We start from the raw sequence: 21,796 nt of genomic DNA, 5'->3' as shown, positions 1-21,796 counted from the left end.
ATTTATGGTTTCCTGGTTCCTTTATGTTTGTGTTTTATAAGTGAATTTTCTCAGGTAGATGAAATTGATAGGAGATAGCCCATTCTTCCTGTTGGAACACTGTTACCATTTGCCTCTGTATTCAGAGTCCAAAAGGAATGCAATGCTTCGCAGACATTAGAAGAAGATAATATGCTTGGGGGAAGGAGAGCTGTTTGTTTAACAATAAGAACAAATGAGCCAATCTGAAACTTTTTCTCATACTTTTGGAATTATTTCTCTGACATTTATCTAACAGTTTGTTTTCTGAAGTATCCTATTTTAATGAGCATTTGATATTTTACAGGGTTCAGAAACTGTTTTCAATATTGAGAATGACAGAAATAACCTGCGTCCAAAATCCAAATCTGAATATGAGCTGAGCATTCCTGACTCAGGTCGAAGTTGCTGGGGTGTTGGAGAGCTTGATGACAAAAGGTAAGGGATGAGCAGGCACGCTGCTTTGCCGTCCGTCTGTCCGTCCGTCAGTCTGTCAGCCGGCTGGTGGCTGGAGTGGAGTTGATGACCTCATCTTTAATCTTTACTGTTTCAGAGCTCAGCAGAGGTTTCAGTTCAGTCTACAAGACTTCAGGTGCTGTGCTGTCTTGGGGAGAGGACACTTTGGAAAGGTAATCTGTCAGCACTTTAGAAATAACATATAGGATTGGAAATTCAAATAGAACTCAGTTATTTTATTCTATTTCAGGTGCTGTTGGCGGAATATAAACACACAAATGAAATGTTTGCAATAAAAGCCTTAAAGAAAGGAGACATTGTGGCACGAGATGAAGTAGACAGGTCAGTTTTTTAAAATGAAGTTTTTCCTTGTGGTTAGAGATTAAGAGAGTAGACAGCAATAGATCTGAGTTCCTAGAAATATTTGATAATGCTAAATTTATCTTCTATGGCAAAAATAGACATTAATTAAATGCTGTTTTTCTTTTCAGTCACTTCTTTCCCTTAAGCCAGGTTTGGTGATACCAAGTAAAGACGGGGAAATGTTTAAAATAATTCTGTTAAATTTTAATAAGTTACAGTGTTGATAAAGTATTAAAATGTAACTATTACTGATTTGTGATTTACTTAGTAAAACTAATCACATTTTCACCTGTGAAGCAAATAAAATGTCATTTCCTGATAATCTATAAGTAACTCAATGGCTAATATAGTCTGTGTTTTAAAATATACCTTTATGAATTTTCCTTTATGTGTTAAAAATTATAGTTATTGGAGAAAGGATTGTTGGAGGGGGTGACTAGCAGGGGGCCAGTGAGCAGGATGTAAAGTGACTAAGTAAAAATTTAAATTAAATCTTAAAAAATATATTTACTGTATATATGTGCACACATGCAGAGGCATATGTCAGTCATGTTGAGACCAAAACCAGCGTCTCTCCATGTGAGTCTGAGGATCAGATTCAAGTCTTCTTCTCAGCAAGGCCCTTCTCCTGCTGAGCCATCTTGCTAGACCTTCTTTTGTGTTTTTTCTTCTCAATAATCCATTCTTTTTCTGTTGTTTTTTGTTTTTTTGTTGTTGTTGTTGTTGGTTTTTTTTTTTTTTTTCCTAGTCAGGGTCTCTCTACATAGTCTGTTCTGGAACTCACTGTATTAGACCAGACTGATCTCGAACTCACAGAGATCCACCTGCCTCTGTCACACTAGTTCTGGATTCAAAAGTCCACCCTAATGTCCAGCTTAAATTCCATCATCATTACTATTATTATCATTGTGTCTGAGTGGTTTTTTTCTGTCCCCTGTGCTAGCAGTGCATATTAAGTAGAGGGTGTTGGGTCCCTTGGGACATGAGTTACAGACAATTGAGCTGCCATGGGTAACAAGAATTGAACCTGAGTCCTTTAGGAAAAATCCAGTGCTCTTAATGACTGAGCCATTTCTTTGAGTTTTCCACTTAGTGGTTTTTTAATTCATATTTATTTTTAGTATAGGGCTTTACCTTCCAAAGAGTTTAATTATGGGAATTATCATGGACACATCTTTTTATGGCTATTAAAACACAGGGACTTTAGGAATAAAGCAATCGAATTCAAGATTTTTTTTTTTTTTTTTTTTTTTTTGGTTTTTCGAGACAGAGTTTCTCTGTATAGCCCTGGCTATCCTGGAACTCACTTTGTAGACCAGGCTGGCCTCGATCAAGAATATATTTTAACATTCATATACACACATATATATGTGGAATTATTTTATAAAAATGACATGTTTATAAGAAAAGGTTTCATGTGATATTTAGTAGTACTTTTTTTAGACCACTAAGTATCTTCATAGAAAGTCCTGCAGAGACTGGACAGATGGCTCAGCTGTGAAGAACACTTTGTTTGTCTTCCAGAGGATCTACATTTGATTCCCAAATCCCCTATCAAGCAGCCCTGCCAGAAACTTGAGTTTCAAGAGTCTGACTTTCTTAACTTCCACAAGCCTCTGGACACCCATAGTGCATATAAACTCAGGAAGTACACACCTACGCCTGAAAAAATAGTAACTGCATCTTCTTAAAAATAGATAGGACTCATTTGTTTTCTAAAACAATAAGAAACTAGTTAATATTATGGCCATCCATAATCTAAAGGAAAGTCTAAAACCTGAAATGCTCAAAATCTAAACTTTTTAACTGAAGATATGTGATGCTAAAATCCACAAATGTTTCATACACAGTTATTTAAAATATTATTGTAAAATTACTTTCAGATTTTCGATATAAGGTACACTTGAAGCATAAATGAATTTTATATCAAGATCTGGGACCCATTGCTATGCTATCTCATTACCTGTGATCAGAAGCAGCTCTGGCCTCAAGCACTTCAAAGTGTATTTAATCTATACTACTTTTTGCTACATTGAACCAGATCCTTGTAAAAAGATGCTTTCTAATTAACTCAGGGGGAATAATCCTAATGCCGCAAATCCAAAAGTATAGGTCAGAGGCTAGAACAAGAGCCAGATTCTAGGCCATTGCCCCTGGTAAAATTGAACCTAGCTTTAAATAAAAATTGACAGGTGACCCAAATAATTCAGTTTTAAACTTTTCTAGTTTGGGGTAATATGGAAACAGATCTCACATATAAAAACCAAAAAGGGGATTCAGAAATGCTAAATAAAAGCACACTCTTGGAGAAATTTAGGGAAGGTAGTGCAAAAAAAGGTAATTTTAAAATGTTATCATGTCTAGAACAACTCATGAAAAAGAATCCACTCAAAAAATATAGACCAGTTGGAGCTGGGAGGTTGATTCAGTGATTAAGAGCTGCTCTTCACAGGAGCTGGGTTTAACCACAGTACACAGGTGGTAGCTCACAACTGTCTGTAAGTTCAGTTCCAGGGGATCCAACACCCTCGCACAGGCATACATATGCCCATAAAATAAATAAATAAATCCAAAGAGGGGGCAGTATATATTTTAAATGATATCTAACTTGAAAGTATGGCTAGAAAATAACTCAAACTAGTTATAACTAAGCAGAATCCTTTACATTTACTTCTTAGCTTTTCCTTGTAGTAATTCCATCAAGTTCTTTGTTACTCCGTGTTACTCTCTCTTTGTTGTCATTGTTCCTGTTTTGGGGAGGACAAAGTTCATGTGGCCTAGGCTGGCCTGCAGCTTGCAATTGTCCTGCCTTCATGTGCAGAGGCTACAGAAAGGGAGTGTACCAGGTATTCAGTTGTGTCCCTCAACCCCCTTTTCATTGATCCTGGGTCTCTAAATTTGTTTTGTTACCTGGGTTATATTACTTTTATATTATTTTACTTTGAAATGTGCCACTTTGGGCTGGAGAGATGGCTCAGTGGTTAAGAGCACTGACTGCTCTTCTGGAGGTCCTGAGTTCAAATCCCAGCAATCACATGGTGGCTCACAAACATCTGTAATGAGATCTGATACCCTCTTCTGGTGTGTCACAGCTACAGTGTACTTACATATAATAAATAAACCTTTGGACTGGAGCGAGTGGGCTGGAGCGAGAAAGGGAAAATAAATTTTTAGAAAGATAAAAAGATTTAATTAAAAAAAAAAAAGAAATGTGCCACTTTGCATAGATTACAATAAAATGCAAGTTAGTTTCTTTAAATTCACATATATTTAGATGAAAGCATCATGCCCAGCCTAGTCACTGTTTTCCTAGCACTGCTCTGAGACTTACTCACCGTGGGCAGGGTTGGAACTGTTACTCCCACTCATATCAAGTGATAGATAGTAAAAACAACGGTGGAGGCAGAAATTGTTTTGGGTGTTTTGGGGTTTGTTTTGTTTTGTAACAAAGCTTTTCAGGTTATATGATGTTCAATCCTGAAACTTTAGTTTCATTAATAGTTTGATTTTCTACGAAGATTCGTTTATTTATTTCATATCTTCTAAAAATTGGTATAAACATTCTTTCATATCTTTTTAGTGACAAACACTAAACTGGTCAACTCTGAACAAAACTGGTCACTCGGGGAAATAAGACATAAGAAAGCATTTTTAGTAAAGGAGACTAGATAAGTTTAATCTAAAAATAAACATTACCGACAATAGCAGTTTATTAGAAGAATATCATTATATACTGATAGGTCCAGGGCTAGGCTTTTGTGTGTGTGTGTGTGTGTGTGTGTGTGTGTGTGTGTGTGTGTGTGTTTTAAGGAGAAATTGGATTTATACTGTCTTATAGCAATTGAAGGATACAGGATTTAAAGTTTGAGGAGCTGATTAGATGGCTCAGTGGGTAAAGTGCTTACCAGCACACCTGTTAACTAACAACCGGAGTTTATCCTTGGGACACGGCAAAAGGAGATAACCAGCTTTCCCAAGATGCCCTCTGATGACTACATACATGCATGCAGTAGGGCTGTACTAGCACACACACTCAAATACATGAGTGTAATTAGAAATATTCAAGTTTGAATAAAGTTGAATTGTTACGTATTTTAAATTTTCAAGTCATTAATAATGTAGTGATACTCAGAGAAAAGACTTCATCTTTTCTGAAGGGCAGGTTGGGGTTTTTTTGGTTGGTTGATTGATTGATTGATTGGTTGGTTGGTTGGTTGGTTGTTTGGTTGGTTGTTTTTTTTTTGAGACAGGTCTCTCTACATACCTCTGGCTGTCATGGAATAACTCACTATACAAACCAAGCTGTCTTCTAGCGTACAGAGATCTGGCTAGCTCTGTGTCCCAAGTGCTGTGATTAGACATATCTTACATTAAAGACATGCCACACCTGGCAACTTTATCATATTTTAAAAATGCCCAAAAGGAAATATTAGTACTATATGATTCTAATATCAATAGTTTACCTTGACATTTGGAATGCCGCAGTGTTATATGGAAAACAAAAATCAAAGTGTAAGCATTTAAAAATATTTTAGGATGATTGATGACCATAATCATGTGTGGGTGTACCCATGGAGGTCACAGAAGTTCATGGTATTAGTTTTACCCTCTAACCTTAAATTCTTATGTTCCAGGCATTGGTCTACTCACCCCCTGAGACATCACACTGGCTTTGACTTCTTAATGTTAAAATAAAAGTATTAAAGCTTTTTTAAAAAGAATATCAATTTTTTTCTTTTTTCTTTTAATTTATTTTTTACACTCCGTATTCCATTCCCCACCCCAGCCCATCCACCCTCCAACTGTTCCACATCCCACACCTCCACCCCACCCCCTACCCCTGTCTCCACATGGATGCCCCCACCCCATACCCCACCTGACCTCTAAACTCCCTGGGGCCTCCAGTCTCTCGAGTTTCAACAGAAATGAAGCTTACTTGGTATTAGAAATCTATATTCTCTCTTAGCAAGGTTTATCTATTGGCCCTTACTTTGATCGGGTACTAAATAAAGTTAGTAAGCTCACTCAGGATTCATTTGAATAATACTTGACAGTTTTCTTTTACTTTGAGTTTTAAATAAAATTAATTTATTAAATAGTTTTCAGGAGAAGGGAAAATCTTTTTGCTTTTGCTGTTTAGGCAACATAAATGTTCCACATTCACGGAGTTTTGCCATGTTCCTTTTAAGAATTCCTCCTGTTATAGGGCTTGCTACAGACATTTCTATGATAGCACAGAAAATTGTGTGGTTCTCAAAGGGTTTCTTTTTGAAACATGTAGAATTCTGTTTTCCAGTAAGTCTTCTAGATTAAATTTTCATAAGGCTATCGGTGTCTCTCAGCATCCCATTTTATGAGATAAAAATTTGAATATTCGAGCTGATGAATTATAAATGCTGTCCTTGAAATTACTATGGTCACGAACTTTATTTACTAATTGGGTTTCAATAAGTAAATAACTATAATAACTAGCTAAAACTAGTTATAACTATAACTAGTAATTATAGTTAATATAAATTTTAATTTATAGTATGTAATGTAATTTACATTAATTATAATTATTAGCCCCATTTGTGCTAGGAATTTATATTCATGTCATTTGTATAATCTTTAAGTTTTGCTATGAATATTTTAATTTTTATTAATGTATTTTCAGTGAACATTATATATTAAATAAAACATTTCTTATAGTATTTTAAAAGACATTTTTATAATTCTTAAATTCATAAAAGTTTGAAATTTTATGTCAAGTTTTGTTAATTGTTTTTTCTTACAGCCTGATGTGTGAAAAAAGAATTTTTGAGACTGTGAATAGTGTCAGGCACCCGTTTCTAGTGAACCTTTTTGCATGTTTCCAAACAAAAGAGCATGTTTGCTTCGTGATGGAGTATGCTGCAGGTGGCGACCTGATGATGCACATCCATGCTGATGTCTTCTCTGAACCCAGAGCTGTGTGAGTATTAGGCCTCTGACTCACTCTTCCCTAATGGAATAGAAACCCTGTAAGAAGTATTAGAATTTGGGGGGGGGGGGGGTTGCTGAAAACATTTTTTTATGTTTATAGTCTATGTTGTCCTTGTTGAAAATTTTGTGAGTTACCATTATTTCATACTTGATAATTTAGATACAACTGAGGTTACGTTTAGATTATGGTATCCTGGAATACTAACTTTAAAGGTATATTATACTCTGGGGAGATGGCTCAGCAGTGAAGAGCACTAACTGCTCTTCCTAGAGGTCCTGAGTTCAATTCCCAGCAACCACATGGTGTCTCAAAACTGTCTGTAATGGGGATCCAATGCCCTCTTCTGGTGTGCCTGAAGACAGTGACAGTGTATTCACATACATTAAATAAATAAATCTTCACACACACACACAAAAGAAAAAGAAAAAAAATATACTCAAAGTACAATGAATTTTTGAAATATAGAAAATTTGATATCTCCTATTTATTTAAAATACTTACATGTATATTTTTAAAGGTAAGTCTGTGCTTACCATATTTCTCAAAGAATGTTAAAAAAAAAAAATAGTATAGGTTGAGTGTCCATTGCACAAAATGCTTGAAGCCAGAAGTGTTTTAGACTTTCGGTTCTTCAGATTTTAAAATTTGGCCAAATATTTCAAATTCCCAGTCACGAAATTCTCCAAATTCTGTACCCTTTTCCCCTCTAAGGTCTCCCTATGCTATGCAAGCCATCCTTAAATTTGGTGTGTATCCTAGGCTGGCCTCAAAAATCATTACTGTCATCCTCCCAAATTATAGGATTGTAGATGTGTACACCATCTTTCTGAATGCTGTGTTAGAACCTTTCAGATTTCAGATTTCAGGGTTAGGGATGCTCACCCTGTATTCTTAGTGCCTCTAAGGAAAGAGATGGAGACTTCTCCATAAACCATTTTTTTGTTGTAGTTAAACTAAACTTTATATTAAAGTTAGCTTATTCAAGCACTTTAAATTATTGTTCTCATTTTATACCTTCTTAAAACTTCTAGGTTTTCCAGAGGAAACCTAGAAAAGTTCTCCCATATATCCTGGATGCTAAGACTTACCAAGATTACATCTTTACCCCAGTCTCTTCTCTAGTCACCCAGCTATTGATAGTATCCAGCTCGGGACCAATTTTTCCACTTGTAAGGCTCACAAAATTCTCAACTGGCATCTCAAGTTGCTTTTCCTCTCTGTGTTTCTACTATTTCCTGGAGCTGCTGCTCTTCCAGCCCTCCTCATCTTAGTTAGTAGCAAGCTTATCTTCTCTAATGTTCAAGCCAGACAACAGAGTGCCATTCTCAGTTCTCATTCTCTCACCTATAGCATACACACGTCTAGGAAATCTAGTCAGCGCTCTCCACAATAGCCCCACATCATTGAAATAGAAAACCCAAGAGGAGCTTGATTGATTTTTACTTTTGAATTATTATCTTGTTTGTTATTTCAACTGACATTCCTAAGGCAGTTTCACTTTCACACATCAGGTTTTCCATGTAAGCGTTAGAGGTATGTGTAGATGGTGATAGTGTCAGAGCTTTTGGTTTTCAGATAAGAAAGCAGGAATTAATTCTAATGAATAGTAAGGTATTTTAAAAGCAAGCCAAGCAGTAGGAGGTCACTAATAATTTATTTTTTAAATATTTAATACTTGAAAGGTTTTCCTTTATTTTATGTGTAAGTGCCTACGTGTATGTCTGTGCACTACATGCATGCAGTGCCCACAGAGAGCAGAAGGTGGAGTAGAATCTCTTTAGGTACTTAAAACCTTTAAGGTGGAAGGCACAGTCAGACCCTCAATTCAGAAAATGGTCACAGGAGAATCCTGACTTTAGGCCAGCTTGAACTACATATATAGTACCTTTATTGAAATATTAAGTAGATATTTACCTATATGGAAATTACTTTTTATTTTGTATATTTGGTTTTGATTTTTAAAAAGCTCTTTTTAGCTTGCTATCTGCTCTGCTCCCCAGACTCCCATCCTGTGTATTAGCCACAGTGGATTGCACTGGTTGTCAAACTTGCAGCGCCGCTATTGGTTTTCTCTCAGAGATCTGAGTGGCCTGTACTTGCTAACAAAGCTGCTGCTTTGCTGCCCTTTCTCTCCATCCCTTATCTGTCACACAATGTCATTCCTCCCACATGGCCAAACCTAAAGGCCTCTCGGGACCTCAGTGAATCTACCAGGCCAAAAGAATCCCATTCAACCATATAATTTTCTCAATTTCAAAATTCCTCTCTAATAGCACAATATATTATAGATAGTTGGAATAAATAAATATTTGAGGACTTAACCACGGAATTATGCATTGAAGTATAAAAGGGTTCAAGAGCAGAGAAGTTTATTAAACATTTGATTTCTTTCAACAGATTTTATGCAGCATGTGTAGTTCTTGGGTTGCAGTACTTACATGAACACAAAATTGTTTATAGGTAAGTATATTTTTCTTGTTTATAATAGCTTATCTACATGTGACTAGAATTCAAGATAACAATGATATTTTGTACTTAACCAACTTTTTAGTTTTCTCCTAAATGTGATGAGAGAATCCTCCCCTAACATACAGATTGTGTGATGGAGTTCTTGGTTTTGGCCCTCTACTCATTTCCTAATTAAAATAGTGAGCATAAGAGTTGGCCTGTGGTGACACGTTCACCGATAGTATTCACCTAGTAATTACATTTAACTGTCTACTGCAGAAAGTTCTATAAACCAGTTTACCACATAGAGAAAAACAGATTGTGCCAGCATGTAAAGTACCAGGCTGCTCCTTCGTTACAGTATCTTGGGTAGCATGGACTGTGATGTGTGAAGCCCTGAGTTTGATATCCAGCACAATAAGATATAAGTACATAAGAAAAGGTTGCCATCACCTTAACTAAAAAGGGAATTAGTGTTATGACCCATTTCTATCTGGGCATTGGCTCCTTACACTGCAGAGCAGGTTGGGCCAGCCTCTGGTCCTGCATACACTGAGTAGTGCTGCTCTGAAAACAACCTCATTATGAGGAAGCTGGTCAGAAAAAGGCATCTGCAAGTAGTGGTTTATTGTAGTGTCTGACAATGTTTTTAAAGTAAAGATTCCCTCATGGTTCTGTTTACTTAATAAAAACTATTGTAAACTAGCTTCATTTGTAATTGAATAGCTTTCTGTTCATTTTAAATTATAGTCTTAATCCCAGCACTTGGGAGACAAAGGAAGGTGAGTCTCTAAATTTGAGGCTAGCCTGGTCTACAAAGTGAGTTCCAGGACAGCCAGGGCTACATAGAGAAACTGCCTGGAAAAATAAACATTAGCTTAAATTCTTTCATGTGTGTAGAAAAACTTCAAATTGTGATTAAGTCTGATTAACCTAAATAAAAATTTAAACTTGAATAAAAGGTATTGAACCTGATTCTACATTTACAGAAATACAATATTCTCATCTATATAACAAGAAAAAATTACTTGAAAATTATACTACTATACAAAGAGAAGAAAAATCTGAGAGCATCTCCAGCCATAACTTGGAAAAAACATTTCTTAGAAGACAAAATTGGGCTCCTCTTGAAAAAAAAAAATATGTTCTATACTATGGTTTACTGATTTATTTTCATGTTTCCATCTTGAACAGAGATTTGAAGTTGGATAACTTGTTGCTAGATACAGAAGGCTTTGTGAAAATTGCTGACTTTGGTCTTTGCAAAGAAGGTAATTGGGCTTTGTAAATTCCTTTTCTAATAGATTATTGTTCCTTTGTTCTTTGATCATTTTCAAATTTATATGTGCAAACAATGTACTTTTTAATTTTAATTTATTCCACTGCAACATTTGGATTGCTTATATATACCAGTAACCACATTAAGACTTTGTCCTGTGGTTATAAATGCTTCCTGCCTCCAGAATCTACAGTATGAGCTTCAGCTTCTCTTTGTGTGGCTGACAGTCTGCCCGGGCTGTAAGAAGCCACTAAGCACGAGCTTGTTGATGGGATGTGCAGGGTGAAGCACATGTGCCCAGTGACTCACAGGCTTAGAACTGTTAACATTTTAAATTGGAAAAAATAGATGTAACTATCTCAAGATTATTTTCTATATATTCAGAATTAAATATGACAGTTCGAATCGAAGATCACAGGAGAATGTATAAAGATCAATGTTATCAATAAGATAGTTTTCTCTTTATACTTAATGTTAATTAAGTATATGCTTCTCCTCTGTACACTAGTAGCTTTACTTTATTGCTGTTATTAACTCTGTTTCCTTAGTACATAAACTCATTTCTTAGATATGTTAGCACTAGTGGATGTTTAGTGAGTCAGTAGTTTGATGGGTAAAACAGATTGGCTAAGTCTTGATATGCTCGAGTTAGACCATCACATTCAGCAATGTCAATGTTTTTCCTAAGCACATCTTCTAATTTTCATGCCTAGTTTTTTTTCTTTGCTAACACTTGAATTTATCTTCTTTAGGAATGGGGTATGGAGATAGGACAAGCACATTTTGTGGTACTCCTGAGTTTCTTGCCCCAGAAGTCCTAACAGAAACATCGTACACAAGGGCTGTAGATTGGTGGGGCCTTGGTGTACTTATATATGAAATGCTCGTCGGAGAGGTAAGCAGCAAGGAGGAGGAGAGTGGCAAGATGGAGGATGATTGGAAGGATCAAGCACATACTTTTTATAAAGACATGTACATGTATGTCATGCATGAGATGGGACTCAGTTTGATAGATATTCATAGAGTGCTAATGATTGGCTATGTTTCTACAATATCTTTGCTAGCCTAGTTTAGATTTTTATATGATGGGTGGACTGCATTATGAATGTCCTCAAATAGCTTCTTATATTTAAGTGTTGTAAAATGGTTATGTTTTGTGATTTTAACAGAACTGATATTTTATAGGGTAGAACAACAGAAGACTAATAAAGATATACCCTATAGGTTGGTGTGGTGGTACACATCTATATTCCTACCATGTTTGGAGGCTGAGACAGGAGGAATATGGATTTGAGACCAATCTGGCAAAAACACCTTGTCATTGAATTAATGTACAATCAATCAATCAGTCAATCAATAAATCATCTGAATAAAAAATATATATAAATGAATATAAAATTCACTGTACATATATCAGAAATAATTGTGATCTTCAAAAACAACAGCAGTGTTGGAGAGATGGCCCAGCAGTTAAGAGTGTATTATGGCTGCAGAGGACCCCAATTTAATTCCTAGCACCCTATTGTGAGAGCCCACAACCACCTGTAACTCCACAGGCATCTGTACTCAAGGACACTGATCCCAGACAGACACACTTATACATAACTAAAAATACTTTTACAAACCAGGCATGCTAGCATATACCTTTAATCCCAGCATTTGAAAGGCAGAGGCAAGCAAAATTTGAGTTTGAGACCCTGGTCTACAAAGTGAATTCCAGGTCATTCATGTCTGTTACACAGAGAAACACTATCTTTAAAGATAAACAAACAAGAATCCCTTTTACAACCCACTTTTTAAACAATAGAACAGAACTGGCCATCAACACATTCCCCATTTTCTGTATATTAACAAAATTAATTTTGAGTATAACTGAATTATATATAGAAGTTTTTTCAATTAGTGAAACAGGAAGTAAATGAAAATAAGGGGCCTAATATTTTTTATGAATTGCTAAGAATAAGGAGTGGAATATAGAATGAGTATATTATTTAACAAGGCAGTTGAAACCTTTGAGAGGGATTTAACTTCTTGGAAATTTATTCTGGAGTTTCTAGCCACCTTCCTTGTATATCCAACTCATGAATCATTTAGCGGCTGGATAAGGGAACGGACATCTTTTTAGTGTCAAATGGTTCTGAAGTTTTAGCCTGTGTGTTGCTTACTGGCATTTAACCATAATGAACAGTTCCATCCAATGGACAGTCCTTTCAGTGTGTCACATTGGACTAGATTCTCTAGAAAAAGGAGGGAAGGAATGACTCATTAAAGAGCTATGTGTTTTGTACATGTTAGCTTTTTTTTTTTTTTTTGCATCTATTTTATTAGATACAAAGTGGTTAATAATGTGTCACGGAGCACTTGTGAGGTAGGATTGGGATTATTTTGTTCTTGACATTTTTAGAATCTGTTTGTGCTTTGGAATCAGACATGAAATCCATCCGACCTCATTTATTTTCCTAAGAAAATAAAGATCCAGATTGAATTTTTCACCTCTGTTTACACAAGCTGCTATGGGTATTTGGAATGGGAAAAATTGATTTAGCCTTAATATATACATTGGTCTTATTTTCTAAGGTGTCAGAAGACTCATGATTCTGTTTCTAGAGGCTGTAGCATACTTAAACTCTGTCTCTATTCTAGTTTTGAAAAGAAATGATCCTGCTGCTATATTTTTAAATGTTACATTTAAGATTTAATTCTGATCCAAAACTCTGCACTTTGTTATAATTCATTTTTTTTGCCTAGAGTCGTGGTACACACCTTGTCCATATATATGTGTGTGTGTGTGTGTGTTTCTAACCCCACCTCACGCTCTAAAAGAGCTTTCTATGTTAGAGATAACATGCAAAAAGTACTGTGGTAGATCTTGTTGAACTAATAGGCTATTGATTTTTTTACTTCTTCTGTTCAAGCTAGTGGCTTAACAAACAAGCAAGGAAGTTCCTGCTTCATAGTTTTTAAAAGGGCTTCTAATTGGTTGAGTTTTAAACATACCCAGGAGGTATTGCTATTCCATTATAGTTGCCTTTTAATTCCATTTATCTTTAGAGCCTCCACAGGAAGGTAACTAGGAAAGGAATTAAACCCATTGGTCTGCATTATGGTTCTATAGTATTATTAAAGCTTCAATGATAATGTTTATTTTTTAACATATTAGTTCTTTGAGAATTTCACATTATACACCCCAGTCCAACACATCTCTTCCTCTCCTCATATCCTCCCTCCACCCTTACAATATCCCCTGCAACAGAGAAAAAAATGTTATTATGGAAGCTGTGTAGCATGTCACAGTGTGTCCCACAGTATACCCTTTTGTACACACTTCTTTGCTGGCAAATGTTCATTGAAATGACTCTTGTCTGAAACAAGGCCTCTGGCTTCTGCTAATCTATCAATACTAGGACCCTACTTGAACTTCTCTATGATATCCTGTCATTGCCCTATATGATATCCTGTGTCATGGAGCTCCTATAGTTTTGGAGCTACAGGACCAGCCCCTTCATGCACTCCAGCAGTTCATCGGTAGGGTAGATGTTAGCTTGGACCAATTCAAAGCCCTAGATCTCGGCCTGAGAGGTATCTGGGTTGGTCAGCCCTCTGGGTCTCCCACTCTCCTGCTGGCTCTCCTGCTGTCACATTTTCCAGGCATGTATGTGCACACTTCCAGCAGCCCTACCCTGCTGTCCAAATAAGCTGCAGGGCCTGATTTCCTGAGTGTTGCAGCTGGTAAGGAACATGGTCAATTCTCCCACTCATGACTGGGGGACAGCTCTCCTCCCTGCTATAGATGGAAGGGGAGGAAGGCATGAGACAGAGCCAGCTCTCCAGCTTTCCTGCTCTGATGACATCTGGGCCGGCTCTTCTGCCTGCCCAGATGGTGGCATGGGGTAAGAAGTGGAGGACATTTCTCCTCACCCATGCCACCCTATGTCTAACAAGTGACAGGGCTAACCTATGTACAAGGCCAGGTCCACATCATGGTTACAGGTAGCATCACCAGCAGCCTACATCAGGGTGTTCCTCACTACCCTCAAGTTCCAGTTCTGTCTCTCTCTATTCAGGTCTCTGAATGTCTGGGGTCATCTCATGAATCCTGTGAAACCATGGCACTCTACCCCTACCCCCATCATGCCTCTGGCAAGGGTCATCTTGGACATAGTCTGCCTGCTGCCCTCCTCCCACCCCTTGCACCTCATTGCTGTCCAGGCACCATGGCACCAGTGTCATCTAGAGCTGGTTCCTCACCCAGTTCATACAAGCAACCACATTCGAGGGTCATCTGTCTCAGGCTCCTTCCTGCAGCAGGCAGGGTTCTTCTTGTCTCCTGCTTGCTCCCAGTCTATTGGGGCCAGCCCAGCACAGGACTTATGGTCATCTTAAGCTCACTTTTTTTCAGAAAATGTAAGGCTACTGCTGATCCTTCGGATGTTCATGGGTCAGAGCTCTCCTGTCTGCCACCTTTTGATGCACATGTGAACAGCAGATACGCCTGCACCTGCAGTGCTTCTAGGGGCAGAGTTTTCTTGTTTGTGTGTTTCTGATTTTTGTTTGTTTTCCTGTTGAAAATATAGATTGGCTAAACTATTTAGTTTTCATTTTTTTGTTTTTGTCCCATTGGGACATCCTCTCCATTTCTTGTGGGGAGGGTTGAAATAGGGCCTCACAATACAGTCCATGTTGACCTGGATTCACCTGTGGCCCTCCTACTTCAGTCTCCCAAGTGTTTTCCTGATAGGTATGAGCCACCATGCTCAGCTTGAAATCAAAACTTCTTAAAGTGTTTGCTTGCTTATTTGTTTGTTTGTTTGTTTGTTTGTTTGAAACATGGTCTCATGTAGCCCAGAGATAGTCTTGAACTTCTCATCATCCTGCCTTTAACTTTCAAGTGTTGGGATGACAGGCTTGTACCACAGTTCCTGGAGATTGAACCCAGCTTCACACTTTGGGCTGGCACTAACAGCTCATCTCCAGGTCCTATTTTGTTTCATTTCATTGTCATTGCCTGAATCCTGGGTCTCCTTTGAATATATGATGTTTTACTATCTTAGGACTTTCACGTTTAGTTTTTATTTCTTAATTCTTTCTTATTATCTTATTTTGTCTAGTCTCCCTTTCCTGGTGATGATGAAGAAGAGGTTTTTGACAGTATTGTAAATGACGAAGTAAGGTATCCAAGGTTCTTATCTACAGAAGCCATTTCCATAATGAGAAGGGTAAGAAATTAGGATCAATATTTTTTTTTTATTTAAACTTAGGCTTTTTGTTGAAAAGAATTTCCCAGTTGAGTTTTTGAAGTTGTCTTAAATTCATAGATACTGCATGCTTTAGACAAATCTAAACAAAACATTCTAAGTCTTTGAAAGTAGTGAGAGTCACTGTTGGTGAAACACATTTTGTTGGTTTTATCTTAACTTCCTAGCTGCTAAGGAGAAATCCTGAGCGGCGCCTGGGAGCTGGTGAGAAGGATGCAGAGGATGTCAAGAAGCACCCGTTTTTCCGGGTAAGTGTAAAAGCTCAGAGTTCTTTTATGAAACTTGAGTGACTGGGAACACAAAACTAAACTGGCTGATTGATATTTTGTGATCTAGCTAACCGACTGGAGTGCTCTAATGGACAAAAAAGTAAAGCCACCATTTGTACCTACCATTAGAGGACGGGAAGATGTTAGTAACTTTGATGATGAATTTACCTCAGAAGCACCTATTCTGACTCCACCTCGAGAACCAAGGATACTCTTGGAAGAGGAGCAGGAAATGTTCCGCGATTTTGACTACGTTGCTGATTGGTGTTAAGTTTCTAGACCCTGAGACCAAGCAGACTGACCAACAAGAAGACCTCTTGAAAACAGCAGCCCTGCATTTGCTTTCCGTTCCACCAGGAGCTTCTGAGGTTATATAAAGCACATGAAGATGTGGTTACAGTACTGTTTTATACCTTAATGTTTTCAACGTAAATCTGAACACTGGAAGCAGTTTCATGGAGTTTAGGCTGAGTGAACATTGGCCATGAAAATCCATTACAAATAAATACTTTTACATCAATACTCTATTTTTAAAAAGAAGAAGAACCACTCTTTTATAGTCCCCATCTTTGCCCTAGGCCTGCCTTAAGTGGAAGGAAGATTAATCACTTAACTATATTTTACAAAAGAAAAAATAGGGCTTTGGATGCTATTACTGGTAATATAAAAAGTGTGATTCTGTTTCACTAAGGCAATTATTTTTTTAAGAAATCACTATAATATGAAAAAATGTGGCAGTTTGTACACCTTTGGTGGCTTGATTTAAAGAAAAGAATGAGAATGTATTGATGTCTATTTGATGAATTTTCTATATTTATCAGGAGAACACTTTATTGCCTTAACTTTACCAACCATGTAGCAGAGCCTCCTAGCTTTCCAGCAGAGCTACCTGCCAAATGAGCTTGTGTATTAAACAGTGCTGCAAAAAGATAGGGACATCAGCATTCACTTAACAGTAACAATGAGGACTTCTGAGCAGCTGGAACCAAGATACCATGCTAACTGTATGCATTCCCAAAGTCAAGGCACCGTGGAGGATGTTCAGTCAGGTCTTCCAAAGTCAGTGAACCTGATTAACCCTTTATTGATATGCATTCTACACGTATTTCAACCTAGACATTTTGGTCTTGTGTCTGCTGTAGAAGGAAACTCTATCTTTGTTAAACCATAGAGATTATCATGGTATACATGCTGTGAACATGTATATGTACAAGTTGTAATGTATTCTGTGTTGTAGGCATATTATTTAATTTCACCACGTCATCACTTTTGTACAGTGGCCAAGCAGACACCTCCAACTCCAGCATTTCCATTAAGTGCATTTGTACAGTTTAGGCCGCTGGATCCAGATTTTATATTGGCAGTTACTGAGGGCTAAAGCAATATATTGTAACAGAATGTATAAATATTTTTGATAAAACAGTCTATATTTTATAAAAAGTTATTATAACACTAAAGCTGTACCTCAAAAGTCTCACAAATAATTTGATCAAATACTCTACACATCCTCAGAGGATCCGTTCGTGGCTTTTTACCGCTCTTATCATAGGTCTTTTTGCAAATCATGACCTTCACTCGGCTGGAATTTTATTAGGTTTTTTGTTTGTTTTCCCTTTTTTTCTCCGAGCCTGTCACTCCGTTGTTCTCCCTCAGTTCAGTAATATCATTAATAACTCTGTGCTTAGCATGTTAGGGCCATGATACCTCAGGAACAGCAGATTGTAACTAACCACGCTTGAATTAACCATGCAATCACAGTGAGCTCATCTCTTACCATTTTCCAAATCTGAGTTAGTGAGAAGCAGGAAAGTGCACGAGTAATGAAGAGTTGAGCTTGAAACAGCTTTGCTGACATACATTGGCCTGTTGTTATTGTACTCTGAGAATGATTACAATTGTCCAGAGATTCTTTATATTACCTTCCAAATTCATTATTATTTTTCTCTTAAGATCCTTTGGAAGAAAATTTTCTAAAAAGAGAAGCAATATGTTGCTATAAGTTGCTTTAAAATGCCAGTTAGTTGCCTTGGAAAAGAACAATAGAAAAAAAAATAGCATAATTGTCTAGCTTTAATTTGAACAGTGTTAACACAGTCTGAAAATAAAACACTAACTACTTTTGAGGTACAGTATGCATACCTTTGTTAGTTCTGAAATATGCATAGAAAGCAACGTTTCAAATGGGCTTTTAGCATTAAAAACTGACATAGAGTTATATACACAGTGTACAAAAATTTTTTTAATTGAAGTCAATCACTAAAAAATTTAGAGGTGAGGGCATAGTCACACAATTATGCTGAAAAAAAAGCACTCGTTTTTCTGTAGTTTAAATAAATATATATATATATATTTTAGCCAGATTTTAAATTTTCAGAGTGTAAATAGATTTTGCTATTACTGTATGTGTATTGACTGCTCAAGCACTTTGTAAGGAAAGCGGATACTTTAGAATGGTACCCTATGCATCCAAATGAAATGTGCCTTTACATCATTCTAAGAAAAGGGGGGTTTTGCAGTCATAAATTACCACAAATGCACAAATTAAAGTTTAAAATAGATTGAAATTTGTAATTTTGGTTTTAAGTTTTCATTCCTTTTAGAATTGTCCTTGTGTTAAAATAGTTGGCTAAAAAAGTTAGCTGTACTTTGAGGTCTCAAGAAAATTATTTTTAGTTAGCTTTCTTTTCATCCTGGAGAAGGCCCATTGTCCACTTCACTTGGAATAATGGGAGATTTCATCTAGGTCTGTATTGTACAGCTTCTTTCATCCATGCATAGAATGGCCACTGTCACTACACACCAAGACCAGGAAAGTTGCCAGGAGTAGCGAAGCAATGATGTTTCCAAGACTAAGAAGCAAATATGCTAATGGTAAAGTATAACATGGGAGCTTCCTCGTGTTAGAGCAGTGGCTCTCATCCTGGGGGGTAGGAGAGGGGGGTTCAAATGGCCACTTCACAGGAGCTGCATATTAGATGCTTATATTGCAATTTATAATAGTAGCAAAGTTACAGATATGAAGTAGCAACAAGATACCGTTAAGGTTAAGGGTCACCACAACCTGAGGAACTGTATTAAAGGGCGGAAACATTAGGAACTTTGAGAACCACTGTGTTATAGGGTAACATTTTAGTATTGGATCTAACATTTGAGAAAATTGACTAATTAATAGCCATTTTGTAGTGATTACATTTTTAAAAGTATAATCTATTAGAAATTTATCTTTGGGACATAATGAGCATTGTTATTATATGCTGGCCTGATGAAAACTAACTTCTACCTTCAAATCTGACAATATTGTGTAAGTACTGCCCATCTTCCCAGAGCAGCTAAATGAGTGGTAAGGAAAACCCAAAGAGGAAGAAAACAATTTCATATGGTCATGTACAAGATTAGAGGTAAGTACCTAAATAAGGTGGAAGTCTGAATGTCAGAATCGCAGCCTGATGTCATGCTATTCAGAGCCTGACTAGGTGGAATCCCTAAGACACTAGAAACACTCAAGCATTATTGGTCTCATTAAAGGTAAGAATGACTTTGGCAGCCCTTTATCCCTAAACATGGAGACAGTCTTGAGCTGTAGTCTAGGTGTGCAAGGGCTTTAGCACCCACAATTAGAGTTAGTATACCCAAAAGTACAGTTGAGGGTGTGTGTGCACATAGCTCCTAGTACTAAGGCATTATCGGTCGGGTGGACGGGAGTGAAGACTGCTGCAGGTAGCAGGCAACTTTGGGGCCTGTGCCAGCCAGCACTACATCATGTCATTCAGCCTCCTAAAATAAACACTGATATGACATTGCATTAAATATAAATAAATTCAGTCTAGGGGGAGATTTGAACCTCAGAGTTTTAATAATGAAAAAAGTCACTTTGTGCTATGAAATTGACATAACCTAAATAAAATAGGGGAGGATACCTATTTTATTACCTATTACTAGTAAATGTACTGGATCAAATACGACCAAGTCAGAGTCAGCAGCATCTGAAATAGATACTGCTTCATTAGCAAATTGGGCTCATTCTAGGATTGCAAGTGTAGTTTATTACTAGGAAGTCCATAAGGCTACTTGCCATATTAATAGATTAAATAAAAAAAAAAGATAAATTAGAGATCTCATTCCTGATTTTTTTTTAAGCAAAGGAAGTAGTTTCTTAAACTGACAGATAGTGTCTATTAAAAACATTAAGAAATATAACCAATTACATCATCCTCTACATCAACAGTTCTCAGCCTGTAGACCGAGACCCGCTTTAGGGGGCCAAACAACTATTTCCCAGGGGCTACATATCAGATATTTATATCAGCAAAATTACACTTAGGAAATAACAACAAAAATGGGGGTCACTACATCATGGACTGTATTAAAGAGTCACAGGGTTAGGAAGGTTGAGGGCCACTGGTTTATATCCTTCCTTTGTGGAAACATTTTCAGTTGGGGATTAAAGCTAGGACACCTGTCATCATTACTGTATTGTTTATCAAAAGGAACGAACTAGCCATTATTCCAGATAGCTGTGATTGTCTACTGGGCAAACTTCAGGGGTCTGGGCATGTAGCTCAGCAGCTAAAGAACTTGTCTAGAATGCTCAGTCCCCCTCATCTAGGGCACACATGGAATCCTAGCAAGTGGGACTTGGAAATAGGTAGGTCAGCCCATGTATAGACTTGAAGGCCAGCACATGACACTTGAGGACCAGGAAGAGGCTAAGGGAGAGGCTAGGCAAGAGAAAACTCTCAGGATCACAACTTGCTAACAGTAGTGATTTATTCAAGCTGTCATGTGTCAGCATAACATCAAGATAAGAAATAACCTAGAAACAACTAGAACAGCAGCAAAACCAGCTGCCTATAAGTTAGAAAAATCCTTTATTGGGAGACATTAAAAAAATCTAAATACATACTCATTTATAGTATGATGTTTCTCTCAAATTAGTCTATACATTTTGAGCACAACTCCAGTCAGAATCCCAGTAGATTTTTGTGGATCTTTACAAGACCATGTTACCTGGAAGAGTGAATGATATGCAGTAAACAGTGATGAACTCTCACATATGTGATGGCTCTTGTGAAACTCCCCCAATCATATTGGGAATTAGCAAGAAAAATGGTCCTGATTATGCTACTGAACCACTAATGTGAGCTTGGGCAGTGTTGGGGTTTGGATAGAAAATGCCCTGTGGATTCATGTATGTGGGTCACTGGCTGATATGGTGGTGCAGCTTTGAGAAGTTGGAGGTCATCATTCTGAAGATGGGACCTTGTGGAGTGAAGTGGGTCACTGTCTCAGGCATAAGATTTATTGCCCCTCCCCAGTCAGCCTCCATGTTTCCTGGCTACCCCCATGATAGAACCTGCTACCTTGGCCTCTTATTTTCATGATTACAATCTGCTTCCCGCCATGACTGACTCATGTAAATGACCTTTTACTAAGTATTTTGTCACAGTGACAATTCCAAAGGTTTCAGCTTGCTAGGAGTATGTGAACATTTCATCCATCAACCTTTTAACATTTTTAGTCCTCAGTGTAGAGCCCAGCCTAGCCACTTGGTCTGTCCCTTTCTAGAGTTAATCTTGAGATCCTCGAACGAAAGGCAAAGCCTTCACAGCTTAACCATGTATTTGGTGACCTTTAAAATCTTTTAGAGCCGGGCGTGGTGGCGCACGCCTTTAATCCCAGCACTCGGGAGGCAGAGGCAGGCGGATTTCTGAGTTCGAGGCCAGCCTGGTCTACAAAGTGAGCT

At 37.4% G+C, this 21,796-nt stretch overlaps 1 protein-coding gene and 1 pseudogene across 2 annotated transcripts in view; one reads left to right on the top strand and one right to left on the bottom strand.

The window, feature by feature from the left end:
• The window catches only part of Pkn2 (protein kinase N2), a 93,855-nt gene extending 75,231 nt beyond the window's left edge, over nucleotides 1–18,624 (top strand). For both annotated transcript variants that reach the window (XM_021157819.2, XM_029474931.1), the window contains 10 exons: nucleotides 326–456; nucleotides 572–647; nucleotides 725–816; nucleotides 6,614–6,790; nucleotides 9,200–9,262; nucleotides 10,445–10,521; nucleotides 11,282–11,424; nucleotides 15,638–15,745; nucleotides 15,952–16,032; nucleotides 16,121–18,624. In XM_021157819.2, the coding sequence (XP_021013478.1) occupies nucleotides 326–456; nucleotides 572–647; nucleotides 725–816; nucleotides 6,614–6,790; nucleotides 9,200–9,262; nucleotides 10,445–10,521; nucleotides 11,282–11,424; nucleotides 15,638–15,745; nucleotides 15,952–16,032; nucleotides 16,121–16,324 (1,152 nt within the window). In that variant the 3' untranslated portion in view covers nucleotides 16,325–18,624. The remainder of the gene's footprint in view (nucleotides 1–325; nucleotides 457–571; nucleotides 648–724; nucleotides 817–6,613; nucleotides 6,791–9,199; nucleotides 9,263–10,444; nucleotides 10,522–11,281; nucleotides 11,425–15,637; nucleotides 15,746–15,951; nucleotides 16,033–16,120) is intronic.
• Nucleotides 14,931–15,049, bottom strand: LOC115030794 (annotated as a pseudogene).
• Nucleotides 18,625–21,796: the final 3,172 nt, after the last annotated feature.

Source organism: Mus caroli, chromosome 3 (genome assembly GCF_900094665.2).
Source record: "Mus caroli chromosome 3, CAROLI_EIJ_v1.1, whole genome shotgun sequence".
Classification (NCBI taxonomy): domain Eukaryota; kingdom Metazoa; phylum Chordata; class Mammalia; order Rodentia; family Muridae; genus Mus; species Mus caroli.
Note: the sequence above shows the minus strand (reverse complement) of the source record. Positions and strands in the feature narration are given on the sequence as shown.